General features: G+C 49.0%; 1 protein-coding gene across 1 annotated transcript in view; it reads right to left on the reverse strand.

The window, feature by feature from the left end:
- Positions 1-16,889, reverse strand: part of ARPC2 (actin related protein 2/3 complex subunit 2) — a 62,844-nt gene that overhangs the window by 9,153 nt on the left and 36,802 nt on the right. The window contains exon 4 of the mRNA XM_063933935.1: positions 1,918-1,963. Coding sequence (XP_063790005.1) covers positions 1,918-1,963 — 46 coding nt within the window. The remainder of the gene's footprint in view (positions 1-1,917; positions 1,964-16,889) is intronic.

Raw genomic sequence — 16,889 nt, forward strand, 5'->3', positions numbered from 1 at the left:
GCCATTAGTAACCTCTTAGAAATTACCAGTTTCTTATCGGGGGAAGCCCACGCTTCTTCACACACTTCATTTAATTCCTCATGGAGGAAAACCAACTGGTAGTTTTTTCTCTCCAAACATAATACCCTTTTTTGTGGTACCCGGAGTAACATCAGAAATATGCAACACATTTTTCATTGCCTCAATCATATAACGTGTGGCCCTATTGGAAGATACATTAGTCTCATCGTCGTCGACACTGGAGTCAGTATCCGTGTCGACATCTGTGTCTGCCATCTGAGGTAGCGGGCGTTTTAGAGCCCCTGATGGCTTTTGAGACGCTTGGGCAAGCACAGGCTGAGAAGCCGGCTGTCCCATATTTGGTATGTCGTCAAACCTTTTATGCAAGGAGTCGACACTGTCGCGTAATTCCTTCCACAGAACCATCCACTCAGGTGTCGACCCCGCAGGGGGTGACATCACATTTATCGGCATCTGCTCCGCCTCCACATAAGCCTCCTCATCAAACATGTCGACACAGCCGTACCGACACACCGCATACACACAGGGAATGCTCTAAACAGAGGACAGGACCCCACAAAGCCCTTTGGGGAGACAGAGAGTATGCCAGCACACACCAGAGCGCTATATAACACAGGGATCCCACTATAAATGAGTGTTTTTTCACTTATAGCTGCTTATATTATATATACTGCGCCTAAATTTAGTGCCCCCCCTCTCTTTTTTACCCTTATGTAGCTTGACACTGCAGCGGAGAGCCAGGGAGCGTCCTTCCAGCGGAGCTGTGAGGGAAAAATGGCGCCAGTGTGCTGAGGGAGATAGCCCCGCCCCTTTTCCGGCGGACTTCTCCCGCTTTTTCTGGAATTCTGGCAGGGGTATTTTTACACCTATATAGCCTTCCTGACTATATATGGTGTAGATTTGCCAGCCAAGGTGTATTATATTGCCCACAGGGCGCCCCCCCCAGCGCCCTGCACCCATCAGTGACCGGAGTGTGAGGTGTGCATGAGGAGCAATGGCGCACAGCTGCAGTGCTGTGCGCTACCTTGTTGAAGACAGAAGTCTTCTGCCGCCGATTTTCCGGAACACTTCTTGCTTCTGGCTCTGTAAGGGGGCCGGCGGCGCGGCTCCGGGACCGAACGATCGAGGTCGGGTCCTGTGTTCGATCCCTCTGGAGCTAATGGTGTCCAGTAGCCTAAGAAGACCAAGCTACCACCAGTTAGGTAGGTTCGCTTCTTCTCCCCTTAGTCCCTCGCTGCAGTGAGTCTGTTGCCAGCAGATCTCACTGTAAAATAAAAAAACTAAAATATACTTTCTTTCTAGGAGCTCAGGAGAGCCCCTAGTGTGCATCCAGCTCAGCCGGGCACAAGATTCTAACTGAAGTCTGGAGGAGGGTCATAGTGGGAGGAGCCAGTGCACACCAGTTAGACCTAAAGCTTTCTTTATAGTTGTGCCCAGTCTCCTGCGGAGCCGCTATTCCCCTTGGTCCTTACGGAGTCCCAGCATCCACTTAGGACGTCAGAGAAAATAACCTCTTCACATTCACACAAAACGCCTTATGTGGAGCTTTAAATTAGTATTCATTTTGTATATTAATCCATTAAAAATCATTAGCAGCCAGCTACATACAGAACTGATGCAATCATTTAAAGAGAACCTGTGTCCAGATTTTGTATTTGTTTAAACACTGGCCTAGCTTCCAATTTCGCCACATAACATGCAATGCTCCCACCAGGAATGCCACACCATTTGTTGGCATTAGATGACCAGGAGTTCAGCTACTTTACAAGATCTCCCAAACGCCCAGAAGAATACCCATATACAGTAGTGTATGCTATGCAAAGTATTAGTAAAATGGAAGTTCAGCTGACGGGTTCTCTTTAAACAAATGACCAGAAACAGCTAATAAGATCATACCGGGTTCAGCAGGCACCAGAAAGTTTCCATACACCTTGTTCAGGACCTGTCAAAGTAGAGTCAGATGGAGATTCAGATAAAGATATTTCCTGGTTCCTTCATAAAACAAATGTTACAGTGTGGATTTATTGAAACCACAGAACAAGGAACAAAATAATAATAATGCAATATCATCTAATATCCTCAGGGCAATCATTGCTATACACAGACTTATTATTTATCTATCTATCTATCTATCTATCTCACACGTTTCGCACCGCTTGACAGAAACTATTTGCCCCCCCACAGGGGAGCTTGCATATTCCCTAGCACATTTACACACACATTCACACAAGGGTTAATTTCGTTAGAAGCCAATAAACCTACCAGTATATTTTTGGAGTGTGGGAGGAAACTGGAGTACCTGGAGGAAACCCACGCAAGTACGAGGAGAATATACAAATTCCACACAGGTGGGGCCATGGTGGGAATCAAACACACGACCTCAGTGCTGTGAGGAAGTACTGCTAACCATTAAACCATCCGCACTGCCCGTGCTGTATGTTGTATACAGAGGTGTTATACATTTAAAGGGCTTCATCATAATAAAAGATCCTTTTAAAATAAGAATTTACTCACCGGTAATTCTATTTCTCGTAGTCCGTAGTGGATGCTGGGGACTCCGTAAGGACCATGGGGAATAGACGGGCTCCGCAGGAGACTGGGCACTCTAAAGAAAGATTCAGTACTATCTGGTTTGCACTGGCTCCTCCCTCTATGCCCCTCCTCCAGACCTCAGTTAAGGAAACTGTGCCCGGAAGAGCTGACATTACAAGGAAAGGATTTTGGAATCCAGGGTAAGACTCATACCAGCCACACCAATCACACTGTACAACTTGTGATAAACTTACCCAGTTAACAGTATGAACAACAACTGAGCATCACTCCACCGATGCTACATAACCATAACCCTTTGTTAAGCAATAACTATATACACGTATTGCAGAAAGTCCGCACTTGGGACGGGCGCCCAGCATCCACTACGGACTACGAGAAATAGAATTACCGGTGAGTAAATTCTTATTTTCTCTAACGTCCTAGTGGATGCTGGGGACTCCGTAAGGACGATGGGGATTATACCAAAGCTCCCAAACGGGCGGGAGAGTGCGGATGACTCTGCAGCACCGAATGGGCAAACACAAGGTCCTCCTCAGCCAGGGTATCAAACCTGTAGAATTTTGCAAAAGTGTTTGAACCCGACCAAGTAGCAGCTCGGCAAAGCTGTAATGCCGAGACCCCTCGGGCAGCCGCCCAAGAAGAGCCCACTTTCCTTGTGGAATGGGCTTTCACTGATTTCGGCTGCGGCAATCCCGCCGCAGAATGAGCCTGCTGAATCGTGTTACAGATCCAGCAAGCAATAGTTTGCTTTGAAGCAGGAGCACCCAGCTTGTTGGATGCATACAGGATAAACAGCGAGTCAGTCTTCCTGACTCCAGCCGTTCTGGTTACATAAATCTTCAAAGCCCGGACTACGTCCAGCAACTTGGAGTCCTCCAGGTCACGAGTAGCCGCAGGCACCACAATAGGTTGGTTCAAATGAAAAGATGACACCACCTTTGGCAGAAACTGCGGACGAGTCCGCAATTCTGCCCTGTCCATATGGAAAACCATGTCACGTCCTTCCTAGCCTTTATCAGCGTAGGAATAACTTCATCCGGAATGCCCTTTTCTGCTAGGATTCGGCGTTCAACCGCCATGCCATCAAACGCAGCTGCGGTAAGTCTTGGAACAGACAGGGCCCTTCTTGCAACAGGTCCTGTCTGAGAGGCAGAGGCCATGGTTCCTCTGTGAGCATTTCTTGCAGTTCCGGGTACCAAGTCCTTCTTGGCCAGTCCGGAACAATGAGTATTGTTTTCACTCTTCTTTTCCTTACGATTCTCAGTACCTTGGGTATGAGAGGAAGAGGAGGAAACACATAGGGGTATATGCAATTGCGGTCGAATTCCCGAAATTGTCGAATTTCTGGACTTTTTCGCACAAAAAAAAAAATCGTCAATGCAATTCAGTACTTTCCGTCCAAAAAACGGACTTTCAAAATTCGACTTTTTGAAATTCGACTTTTGTCAAATTCGACTTTTCTGCAATGATACAAGTGCTGCAATTCGACCAAAGTATATTCAATTGAAGTTTGGAAATTCGACAACAGTGCTTTTAGACAGTAAATTTGACTTTTTCAATCCGCCACACTTTGGTGGGTGAAACTAATAAAAAAAAATTTAAAACATGTTTTTTTGTGTGTTTTTTTTATTGATAATAGCATATCTATTTATATTAGAAGGGATTAGATACTTGGTTTGTCTTTTTTGGAGGCACAAGTATTATTTATATATTTTTTAAAATAATATTTTTTTATTTTTTATTTTTTTTAGATGGAATGGTAAAATTCGGGAAAAAATGGCGTGGGGTCCCCCCTCCAAAGCATAACCAGCCTCGGGCTCTTCGAGCTGGTTCTAAAAATGTGGGGGGGGAAATTGACAGGGGATCCCCCGTATTTTTAAAACCAGCACCGGGCTCTGCGCCTGGTGCAAAAAATACGGGGGACAAAAAGAGTAGGGGTCCCCCGTATTTTATACACCAGCATCGGGCTCCACTAGCTGGACAGATAATGCCACAGCCGGGGGTCACTTTTATACAGTGCCTTGCGGCCGTGGCATTAAATATCCAACTAGTCACCCCAGGGGTGAAGCCCGAGGCTGTCCCCCCCATCCAAGGGCTGCGGATGGGGGGCTGATAGCCTTGTCGAAATTGAAAGAATATTGTTTTTTCCAGTAGTACTGGAGAGAACCACAAGTACCAGCATGCGGGAGAAAAACGGGCCCGCTGGTACCTGTAGTACTACTGGGAAAAAAATACCCAAATAAAAACAGGAGACACACACCGTGACAAGTACAACTTTATTACACACTGCCGACACACACATACTTACCTATGTTGACACGCCGACTGCCACAGTCTCCGACGATCCGAGGGTACCTGTGAAAAAAATTATACTCACCTGCCAGTGTCCAGAGATAAATCCACGTCCAGAGATAAAATCATCGTACTTGGCAAAAAAAAAAAACACGAACACCAGTACCATGCCGGACTGAAAGGGGTCCCATGTTGACACATGAAGACCCCTTTCCACGAATGCAGACATCCCCGTGACAGCTGTCACAGAAGTGTCTCTTCAGCCAATCAGCGAGTGCAACGTCCTTGCACTCTGCTGATTGGCTCTGTGTGCGTCTGAGCTCAGACAGCGCATCGCAAAGCCTCTCCATTATATTCAATGGTGGGAACTTTGCGTCAGCGGTGAGGTCACCCGCGGTCAGCGGCTGACCGCGGGTAACCCCACCGCTACCCGTAAAGTTCCCACCATTGAAAGTAATGGAGAGGCTTTGCGATGCGCTGTCTGAGGTCACACGCGCACAGCAAATCAGGTGAGCGCCACGGAAGTAGCGCTTCCTGATTGGCTGAAGGGACCTCAGTGACAGGAGTCACGTGATGTCCCGGCATTCGTGGAAAGGGGTCTCGTGTCAACATGGGACCCCTTTCAGTCCGGCATGGTACGGGTGTTCGTGTTTTTTTTTTGCCAAGTACGAGGATTATCTTTGGACGTGGATTTATCTCTGGACACTGGCAGGTGAGTATAATTTTTTTCACAGGTACCCTCGGATCGTCGGAGACTGTGGCAGTCGGCGTGTCAACATAGGTAAGTATGTATGTGTGTCGGCAGTGTGTAATAAAGTTGTACTTGTCACGGTGTGTGTCTCCTGTTTTTATTTGGGTATTTTTTTTCCAGTAGTACTACAGGTACCAGCGGGCCCGTTTTTCTCCCGCGTGCTGGTACTTGTGGTTCTCCAAGTACCAGCTTGCGGGGGAGGCTTGCTGGGACTTGTAGTACTATTGGAAAAAACAATATTCTGTCATTTTACTCAAGGCTATCAGCCTCCCATCCGCAGCCCTAGGATGGGGGGGGGGGGGGGGGCGACGACAGCCTCAGGCTTCACCTCTGGCCCTTGGGTGGCTGGGGGGGGACCCCTTGATTGAAGGGGTCCCCACTCCCCCAGGGTACCCCGGCCAGGGGTGACTAGTTGGATATTTAATGCCACGGCCGCAGGGCACTGTATAAAAGTGACCCCCGGCTGTGGCATTATCTGTCCAGCTAGTGGAGCCCGATGCTGGTGTAAAAAATACGGGGGACCCCTACTCTTTTTGTCCCCCTTATTTGTTGCACCAGCACCAGGCGCAGAGCCCGGTGCTGGTTTTAAAAATAAAAAAATACGGGGGATCCCCTGTCAATTTTCCCCCCGCATTTTTAGAACCAGGACCAGCTCGAAGAGCCCGAGGCTGGTTATGCTTTGGAGGGGGGACCCCACGCCATTTTTCCCCGGGTTTTTCCCCGTTTTTTTAAATCGCGGCAAAATCCGGCAAATCGGCCGTTTTTCGCCCGCGGGACTGTCGAATCCGTTTTTCATTGAATATGGTGAATTCCGGAAGCCACCTGCCGGAATTCACCTGTCGAATTAAAAAACGGCGATAATTTGCCGCGATTCGCCGCTAATTGCATATACCCCATAGACCGACTGGAACACCCACGGTGTTACCAGTGCGTCCACAGCTATCGCCTGAGGGTCCCTTGACCTGGCGCAATAACTTTTTAGCTTTTTGTTGAGGCGGGACCCCATCATGTCCACCTGTGGCCTTTCCCACCGACTTGCAATCTGCGTGAAGACTTCTTGATGAAGTCCCCACTCTCCCGGGTGGAGGTCGTGCCTGCTGAGGAAGTCTGCTTCCCAGTTGTCCACTCCCTGAATGAACACTGCTGACAGTGCTTGCACGTGATTCTCCGCCCAACGAAGAATCCTGGTGGCTTCCGCCATCGCCACTCTGCTTCTTGTGCCGCCCTGGCGGTTTACATGAGCCACTGCGGTGATGTTGTCTGACTGAATCAGCACCGGTTGGTTGCGAAGCAGAGGCTCCGCTTGACTCAGGGCGTTGTATATGGCCCTTAGTTCCAGGATATTTATGTGCAGACAAGCCTCCTGACTTGACCACAACCCTTGGAAGTTTCTTCCCTGAGTGACTGCCCCCCATCCTCGGAGGCTCGCATCCGTGGTCACCAGGACCCAGTCCTGTATGCCGAACCTGCGGCCCTCGAGAAGGTGAGCACTCTGCAGCCACCACAGAAGAGACACCCTGGCCCTGGGGGATAGGGTGATCAGCCGATGCATCTGAGGACTTCTGTTCCTGGGAACTAGCTGTATGGTGCAGCTTCTTTCCTCTACCCCTGCCAAGAAAGGACGCACCTCTGACTTTCTTGCCTTTTTGTGATCGAAAGGACTGCATTTGGTAATACGGTGCTTTCTTAGGCTGTGCGGGAATATATGGCAAAAAATGTGACTTCCCAGCTGTAGCTGTGGAAACTAGGTCCGAGAGACCGTCCCCAAACAATTCCTCACCCTTGTAGGGTAAAACCTCCATGTGCTTTTTAGAGTCGGCATCGCCTGTCCATTGCCGAGTCCACAGGACCCTTCTGGCAGAAATAGACATTGCATTTATTCTAGAGCCCAGTAGGCAAATGTCCCTCTGGGCATCCCTCATATATAGGACAGCGTCTTTTATATGCCCCAGGGTCAGTAAAATAGTATCCTTGTCCAAGGTATCCAGTTCCTCAGACAGTGTATCTGTCCATGCTGCTACAGCACTACACATCCAGGCCGACGCAATTGCCGGCCGCAGTATGGTACCTGAATGTGTATAAACAGACTTCAGGATACCTTCCTGCTTCCTATCCGCAGGATCCTTTAGGTAGGCCGTATCCTGTGACGGCAGGGCCACCTTCTTAGATAAGCGTGTCAGAGCTTTGTCTACCCTAGGGGAGGATTCCCAGCGCATCCTGTCCGTTGGCGGGAAGGGGTACGCCATAAGTAACCTTTTGGAAATCAGTACTTTCCTATCAGGAGAATCCCAATCTTTTTCACATAACTCATTTAACTCATGTGAAGGGGGAAAAGTCACCTCTTGCTTTTTCTCCCCAAACATATAAACCCTCTCGTCAGGGACAGGGTTTACCTCTGATATGTGCAATACATCCTTCATAGCTACCATCATGTAGCGGATGGCTTTAGCCATTTTAGGCTGCAATTTTGCATCATCGCCATCGGAGAATCCGAGTCGATATCTGTGTCAACAATATGGGATAGTGGGCGCTTCTGAGATCCTGACGGCCTCTGCGCTGTAGGATCAGGCATGGGCTGAGACCCCGACTGTCCCAAGGCTTCAGCTTTATCCAACCTTTTATGCAAGGAGTTAACATTATCATTTAACACCTTCCACATATCCATCCAATCAGGTGTCGGCGGGGACACCTCATTCATCTGCACCTGCTCTGCCTCCACATAGCCCTCCTCGTCAAACATGTCGACACAAGCGTACCGACACACCACACACACAGGGAATGCTCTATATGAGGACAGGACCCGCACAAGGCCTTTTGGAGAGACAGAGAGAGAGTATGCCAGCACACACCCCAGCGCTATATGACCCAGGAATCACACAGTAACTTAGTGTTTACCCAGTAGCTGCTGTATATATGATTATTGCGCTAAATTTATGTGCCCCCCCCCTCCCCTCTTTTTACCCTTTTTCTACTGTGAGTCTGCAGGGGAAAGCCTCCTCTCAGCGGAGCTGTGGAGAGAAAATGGCGCTGGTGAGTGCTGAGGAAGAAGCCCCGCCCCCTCAGCGGCAGGCTTCTGTCCCACGATTTGGTGTAAAAAATGGCGGGGGCTCATGCATATATACAGTGCCCAGCTGTATATATGCTGCTTTTGCCAGGAGGTATTCAATTGCTGCCCAGGGCGCCCCCCCCTGCGCCCTGCACCCTACAGTGACCGGAGTGTGTGGGTTAGTGTGGGCGCAATCGTGCACAGCTGCAGTGCTGTACGCTACCTCATGTGAAGACAGGAGTCTTCTGCCGCCGATTTTGACGTCTTCTTGCTTCATCCGCCGGCTTCTGTACTTCTGGCTCTGCGAGGTAGACGTCGGCGCGGCTCCGGGAACGGACGACCAAGGTTAAGTTCCTGTGTTCGAACCCTCTGGAGCTAATGGTGTCCAGTAGCCTAAAAAGCGCAACCTAGCAGCAGTTAGTAGGTTTGCTTCTCTCCCCTCAGTCCCACGTAGCAGAGAGTCTGTTGCCAGCAGAAGCTCTCTGAAAAAAAAAAAACCTAACAAATACTTTCTTAATAGCAAGCTCAGGAGAGCTCACTAAAATGCACCCAGCTCCTTCCGGGCACAGATTCTAACTGAGGTCTGGAGGAGGGGCATAGAGGGAGGAGCCAGTGCACACCAGTAGTACTAATTCTTTCTTAGAGTGCCCAGTCTCCTGTGGAGCCCGTCTATTCCCCATGGTCCTTACGGAGTCCCCAGCATCCACTAGGACGTTAGAGAAAGTTAAGATACATGTAAATTATCAATGAAGAGGATAATAAGAATTTACTCACCGGTAATTCTATTTCTCGTAGTCCGTAGTGGATGCTGGGTACTCCGTAAGGACCATGGGGAATAGACGGGCTCCGCAGGAGACTGGGCACTCTAAAAGAAAGATTAGGTACTATCTGGTGTGCACTGGCTCCTCCCTCTATGCCCCTCCTCCAGACCTCAGTTAGGGAAACTGTGCCCGGAAGAGCTGACACTACAAGGAAAGGATTTGGAATCCAGGGTAAGACTCATACCAGCCACACCAATCACACCGTACAACTTGTGATAACTATACCCAGTTAACAGTATGAACAACAAATGAGCCTCATTAACAGATGGCTCATAACAAAACCCTTTAGTTAAGCAATAACTATATACACGTATTGCAGAGAGTCCGCACTTGGGACGGGCTCTCAGCATCCACTACGGACTACGAGAAATAGAATTACCGGTGAGTAAATTCTTATTTTCTCTGACGTCCTAGTGGATGCTGGGTACTCCGTAAGGACCATGGGGATTATACCAAAGCTCCCAAACGGGCGGGAGAGTGCGGATGACTCTGCAGCACCGCATGAGCAAACTCAAGGTCCTCCTCAGCCAGGGTATCAAACTTGTAGAATTTTGCAAACGTGTTTGACCCCGACCAGGTAGCAGCTCGGCAAAGTTGTAATGCCGAGACCCCTTGGGCAGCCGCCCAAGAAGAGCCCCCTTCCTCGTGGAATGGGCTTTTACTGATTTAGGATGCGGCAGTCCAGCCGCAGAATGTGCAAGTTGAATCGTGCTACAGATCCAGCGAGCAATAATCTGCTTAGAAGCAGGAGCACCCAGTTTGTTGGGTGCATGCAGGATAACAGCGAGTCAGAATTTCTGACTCAAGCCGTCCTGGGAACATAGATTTTCAGGGACCGGACTACATCCAGCAACTTGGAGGCCTCCAAGTCCCGAGTAGCCGCAGGCACCACAATAGGTTGGTTCAAATGAAACGCTGATACCACCTTAGGGAGAAATTGGGGACGAATCCTCAGTTCTGCCCTGTCCCTATGGAAGATCAGATAAGGGCTTTCATATGACAAAGCCGCCAATTCTGACACACGCCTAGCCGAAGCCAAGGCCAAATATATATGACCACTTTCCACGTGAGATACTTCAACTCCACGTTCTGAAGTGGCTCAAAACAATGTGATTTTAGGAAATCCAACACTACGTTGAGATCCCAAGGTGCCCCTGGAGGCACAAAAGGGGGCTGAATATGCAGCACTCCCTTAACAACGTCTGAACTTCAGGCAGCGTCTTTCCAAGCCTTTAACAGCGTAGGAATCACTTAATCTGGAACGCCCTTTACCGGTAGGATTCGGCGTTCAACCGCCAAGCCTTCAAACGCAGCCGCGGTAAGTCTTGGAACAGACAGTGCCCCTGCAGTAACAGGTCCTGTCTGAGAGACAGAGGCCATGGGTCCTCCGAGATCATTTCTTGTAGTTCTGGGTACCAAGTTCTTCTTGGCCAATCCGGATCTACGAGTATAGTTCTTACTCCTCTCTTACTTACTATCCTCAGTACCTTGGGTATGAGAGGAAGAGGAGGGAACACATAAACCGACTGGTACACCCACGGTGTCACTAGTGCGTCCACAGCTATCGCCTGATGGTCTCATGACCTGGCGCAATACTTTTTTAGCTTTTTGTTGAGGCGGGACGCCATCATGTCCACCTGTGGCCGTTCCCAACGGTTCACAATCTGCGTGAAGACTTCTGGATGAAGTCCCCACTCTCCCGGGTGGAGGTCGTGCCTGCTGAGGAAGTCTGCTTCCTAGTTTTCCACACCCGGAATGAACACTGCTGACAGTGTTAGCACGTGATACTCCGCCCATCGGAGAATCCTTGTGGCATCTGCCAACGCCATCCTGCTTCTTGTGCCGCCTTGTCGGTTTACATGGGCGACAGCCGTGATGTTGTCTGACTGAATCAGCACCGGCTGGTTTTGAAGCAGGGGTTCTGCTTGCCTTAGAGCATTGTAAATGGCCCTTAGGTCCAGAATATTTATGTGTAGGGAAGTCTCCTGACTCGACCATTGTCCTCGGAAATTTCTTCCCTGAGTGACTGCTCCCCAACCTCGGAGGCTTGCATCCGTGGTCACCAGGACCCAGTCCTGAATGCCGAATCTGCGGCCCTCAAGAAGATGAGCACTCTGCAGCCACCACAGCGGAGACACCCTGGCCCTCGGGGACAGGGTGATCAGCCGATGCATCTGAAGATGCGATCCTCACTTGTCTAACAGGTCCCACTGAAAGTTCCTTGCATGGAACCTGCCGAAGGGAATTGCTTCATAAGAAGCTACCATCTTTTCCAGGACTCGCGTGCAATGATGCACCGACACCTGTTTTGGTTTCAGGAGGTCTCTGACCAGAGATGACAACTCCTTGGCCTTCTCCTCCGGGAGAAACACCTTCTTCTGGTTCTGTGTCCAGAAACATGCCCAATATCAGTAGACGCGTCGTAGGAACCAGCTGCGACTTTGGGATATTCAGAATCCAGCCGTGCTGTTGTAGCACTTCCTGAGATAGTGTTACTCCGATCAACGACTGCTCCTTGGACCTCGCCTTTATAAGGAGATCGTCCAAGTACGGGATAATTATAACTCCCTTCTTTCGAAGGAGTATCATCATTTTGGCCATTACCTTGGAATACACCCTCGGTGCCGTGGACAGACCAAACGGCAACGTCTGGAATTGGTAATGGCAGTTCTGTACCACAACCTTAAGGTACTCCTGGTGAGGTGGGTAAATGGGGACATGTAGGTAAGAATCCATGATGTCCAGTGATACCATGTAACCCCCCTCTTCCAGGCTTGCAATAACCGCCCTGAGCGATTCCATTTTGAACTTGAACTTCCTTATATAAGTGTTCAAGGATTTCAAATTTAGAATGGGTCTCACCGAACTGTCTGGTTTCGGTACCACAAACATTGTGGAATAGTAACCCCGTCCCTGTTGAAGGAGGGGAACTTTTATTTTCACCTGCTGGAGGTACAGCTTGTGAATTGCCGCCAGTACTACCTCCCAGTCCTGGGGAGTAGCTGGCAAGGCTAATTTGAGGTAACGGCGAGGGGGAGACGCCTCGAATTCCAGCTTGTATCCCTGAGATACCACTTGTAGAACCCAGAGGTCCACCTGTGAGCGAACCCACTGGTCGCTGAAGTTCCGGAGACGCGCCCCCACCGCACCTGGCTCCGTCTGTGGAGCCCCAGCGTCATGCGGTGGACTTAGAAGCAGGGGAGGATTTTTGTTCCTGGGAACTGGCTGTCTGGTGCAGCTTTTTCCCTCTCCCCCTGCCTCTGGGCAGAATGGAAGCACCTTTGATCCGCTTGCCTTTCTGAGGCCGAAAGGACTGTACCTGATAGTACGGTGCTTTCTTAGGTTGTGAGGGAGCCTGAGGTAAATATGTCGATTTCCCAGCTGTTGCTGTGGATACGAGGTCCGAGAGACCATCCCCAAACAATTCCTCACCCTTATAAGGCAAAACCTCCATGTGCCTTTTAGAATCAGCATCACCTGTCCACTGCCGGGTCCATAATACCCTCCTGGCAGAAATGGACATTGCATTAATTCTAGATGCCAGAAGGCAAATATCTCTCTGTGCATCCCTCATATATAAGACGACGTCTTTAATATGCTCTATGGTTAGCAAAATAGTATCCCTGTCGAGGGTATCAATATTATCTGACAGGGTAACAGACCACGCTGCAGCAGCACTACACATCCATGCTGAAGCAATTGCAGGTCTCAGTATAGTACCTGAGTGTGTATATACAGACTTCAGGATAGCCTCCTGCTTTCTATCAGCAGGCTCCTTCGAGGCGGCCATGTCCTGAGACGGCAGTGCCACCTTTTTTGACAAGCGTGTGAGCGCCTTATCCACCCTAGGAGATATCTCCCAACGTGACCTATCCTCTGGTGGGAAAGGGTACGCCATCAGTAACTTTTTAGAAATTACCCGCTTCTTATCGGGGGAACCCCACGCTTCTTCACACACTTCATTCAACTCATCTGATGGGGGGAAAAACACTGGCTGCTTTTTCTCCCCAAACATAATACCCTTTTTAGTGGTACCTGGGTTAATATCAGAAATGTGTAACACATTTTTCATTGCCGTAATCATGCAACGGATGCCCCTTGTGGATTGTGTATATGTCTCATCCTCGTCGACACTGGAGTCAGACTCCGTGTCGACATCTGTGACTGCCATCTGAGGTAGCGGGCGTTTGTGAGCCCCTGATGGTCTTTGAGACGCCTGGGCAGGCACGGGCTGAGAAGCCGGCTGTCCCACGGCTGTTACGTCATCCAGCCTCTTATGTAAGGAGTTGACACTGTCGGTTAATACCTTCCACATATCCATCCACTCTGGTGTCGACCCCGCAGGGGGTGACATCACATTTATCGGCATCTGCTCCGCCTCCACATAAGCCTCCTCATCAAACATGTTGACACAGCCGTACCGACACACCGCACACACACAGGGAATGCTCTGACTGAGGACAGGACCCCACCAAGTCCTTTGGGGAGACAGAGAGAGAGTATGCCAGCACACACCACAGCGCTATATAATCAGGGATTTACACTAACACAAAGTGATTTTTCCCTATAGCTGCTTTACATATACAGTTTGCGCCTAAATTTAGTGCCCCCCCCTCTCTTTTTTACCCTTTGAGCCTGGAAACTGCAGGGGAGAGCCTGGGGAGCTGTCTTCCAGCGGAGCTGTGATGAAGAAATGGCGCCAGTGTGCTGAGGGAGATAGCCCTGCCCCCTTCTCGGCGGACTTCTCCCGCTCTTATATTTATGTTATGGCAGGGGATTTTTGCACATATATAGTTTTTTAGACTATATTATGTGCTGTTTTCCAAAGTAAGGTACTCTAATTGCAGCCCAGGGCGCCCCCCCCCCCCCCCCCAGCGCCCTGCACCCATCAGTGACCGGAGTATGTGGTGTGCATAGGGAGCAATGGCGCACAGCTGCAGTGCTGTGCGCTACCTTAATGAAGACCGGAGTCTTCAGCCGCCGATTTCCAGGATGTTCTTCTTGCTTCTGGCTCTGCAAGGGGGACGGCGGCGCGGCTCCGGGACCGGACGACCGAGGCTGGGCCTGTGTTCGATCCCTCTGGAGCTAATGGTGTCCAGTAGCCTAGAAGCCCAAGCTAGCTGCAAGCAGGTAGGTTCGCTTCTCTCCACTAAGTCCCTCGTAGCAGTGAATCTGTTGCCAGCAGATCTCACTGAAAATAAAAAACCTAACATACTTTCTTTACTAGAAGCTCAGGAGAGCCCCTAGTGTGCAACCAGCTCGAGCCGGGCACAGATTCTAACTGAGGTCTGGAGCAGGGGCATAGAGGGAGGAGCCAGTGCACACCAGATAGTACCTAATCTTTCATTTAGAGTGCCCAGTCTCCTGCGGAGCCCGTCTATTACCCATGGTCCTTACGGAGTACCCAGCATCCACTAGGACGTCAGAGAAATCGGATTAGGAAAAAACTGGACACATTGGGGTCAATTCTATTCAGCGACAGTTGAATAGCGCCGGGAGTTAGCTCCCGTCGCTATTCAATTCAGCTCATGTTAAGTCGGCGAATGCCCGTTCTCGCCGACTTAACAGGTTGAATTGTCGGGAGAACGGGCATTCTCCGACTTAACTCCCCGGCACAATGCTGATTCCCGACAGAATCAGCCTCGCGGTAGCACTTTTGTCGGATTTCTTCTCTCATCCCCCGGGGGTGAGAGAAGAATTCCCGACAATTGGTGTCACTTGGCATTGTATTGAATAGTGCCGGGAGCTAACTGCCGGCGCTATTCAACTGTTGCTGAATAGAATTGACCCCACTATATATGTACCATATGTGTGTAGGTTGTGAAAAAAATAAAATCATGACTTAAAAAAAAAGTTTTATTTAAATCAGATTGTTTTTATTTTTTTAACTTTTAATTGGAATTTTATGAAAATGATCAAGTAAATAAATAAACCAAGTAAAAACGTACAAAGTTCTTTTAAAATTCCATAAAAGTGCAATAGTTGACAATTGCCTTGCCCGATTTGTACATCTGAATAAGCCTACACATTAGGTTTATTGAACGTCTTAAAAAGAAACAAGTTTTGCAGCTTTGTCAGTAACCTAGTGTTAGTAGAAAGATATTTGAATGTAGATATTTTTCTTTAGCAAACTTAAGAGCTTCTAACTTTTCTTCTGCAGTTAGACAACTACCACAGCAACGTGGGTCCATCAAGCAGGCGAGAAAATGTGGAGGTCTCAATGCTTGATTATAGGAGTCCAAACATTTCTTCATGCTTGGTTTGTACAGATTTAATTCCTTCAAACTATCCTCTAATTCTCTCCACACATGTACAGCATTGGGGGAGAAAAAAAAAATCATGAGATTTAAATTAGCACACCCTGTGTGTATGCAAGAACATACTATACTAGGTCCAGGGAGTGCTAATGCTATGGGATCCAGAGGCTTAGGGGGCCCAGTTCATGTGTACTCAGGTCATACAGAAGTCTACTAATAAGAACTAGGGCACTACAGTGTGGCATAATATGTACTGGGGGCACTGTGCAGAACTATGTGAACTGGGATCACTGGGTGGCCTAGGCCCTAGTGTAAATTGGGCTATGTGTGGAATAATGTAAACTGGGGCAATGTGTGGCAGCCGCATTATAAGAACTAGAGCACTGCTATGGGGCATAAATGAAGTAGGGCACTACTATGGGGCATAATATTAATAACAAATGCAGAGAGATGTCGCTCTAAAAGCAGTGAGGCAGGAGCCCCTTGAAAATGTTGCTATGGGCCCACAGAGTTCTTGGTTTGCCCCTGTGTGTTGGTATGAATTTCTGCTCTAGTGTCTGTTTAATGTATAGTTTATGTAGGTGATACACCTGCTCTAAGTGAAAAGCTGGTAAAAACCCTCTAAGACAGGCTTTTTCAACCAGTGCGCCGTGGCACGCTAATGTGCCGCGACCAGTTGCAAGGTGTGCCGCGGAGCCAGAGCAGCTTCCTGCACCTTCAGTGAACTGTTGGCCCGGGCTCTTCTTAGAGGATTAGTCATGCTCCAGCCGTGACCTATGCCTTGAAGAAGCGGTGGTGTGATATCATAGGTTACGGCCGCCGCATCTCACCACCCAACCAGCCCACCCACCTGCATACACATCTTCCAGTTCCTGCCTGCATATACAGCTTTTCTTGCCCACCCACATCCACACCTGCCCACTGCTCAGTATTCGCAGCACTCCACTATGAACAACCCCCGCCACTGAGGGACAGGAAGGACGACAGCGGGCTAATATTTGTTATTTTATTTCTCCTGTGGTGAACAATAGGATTTATGTGGGGAGAATAAGGATTTTTGGTGGGAACAATGTGAATAATTCATGTAGGGAGCAATAGTATTTATGTGGGGAGAAATTTGATTGATTTATGTGTGAGCAACATGATTT

The sequence above is a fragment of the Pseudophryne corroboree genome, chromosome 7 (assembly GCF_028390025.1).
Source record: "Pseudophryne corroboree isolate aPseCor3 chromosome 7, aPseCor3.hap2, whole genome shotgun sequence".
NCBI lineage: Eukaryota > Metazoa > Chordata > Amphibia > Anura > Myobatrachidae > Pseudophryne > Pseudophryne corroboree.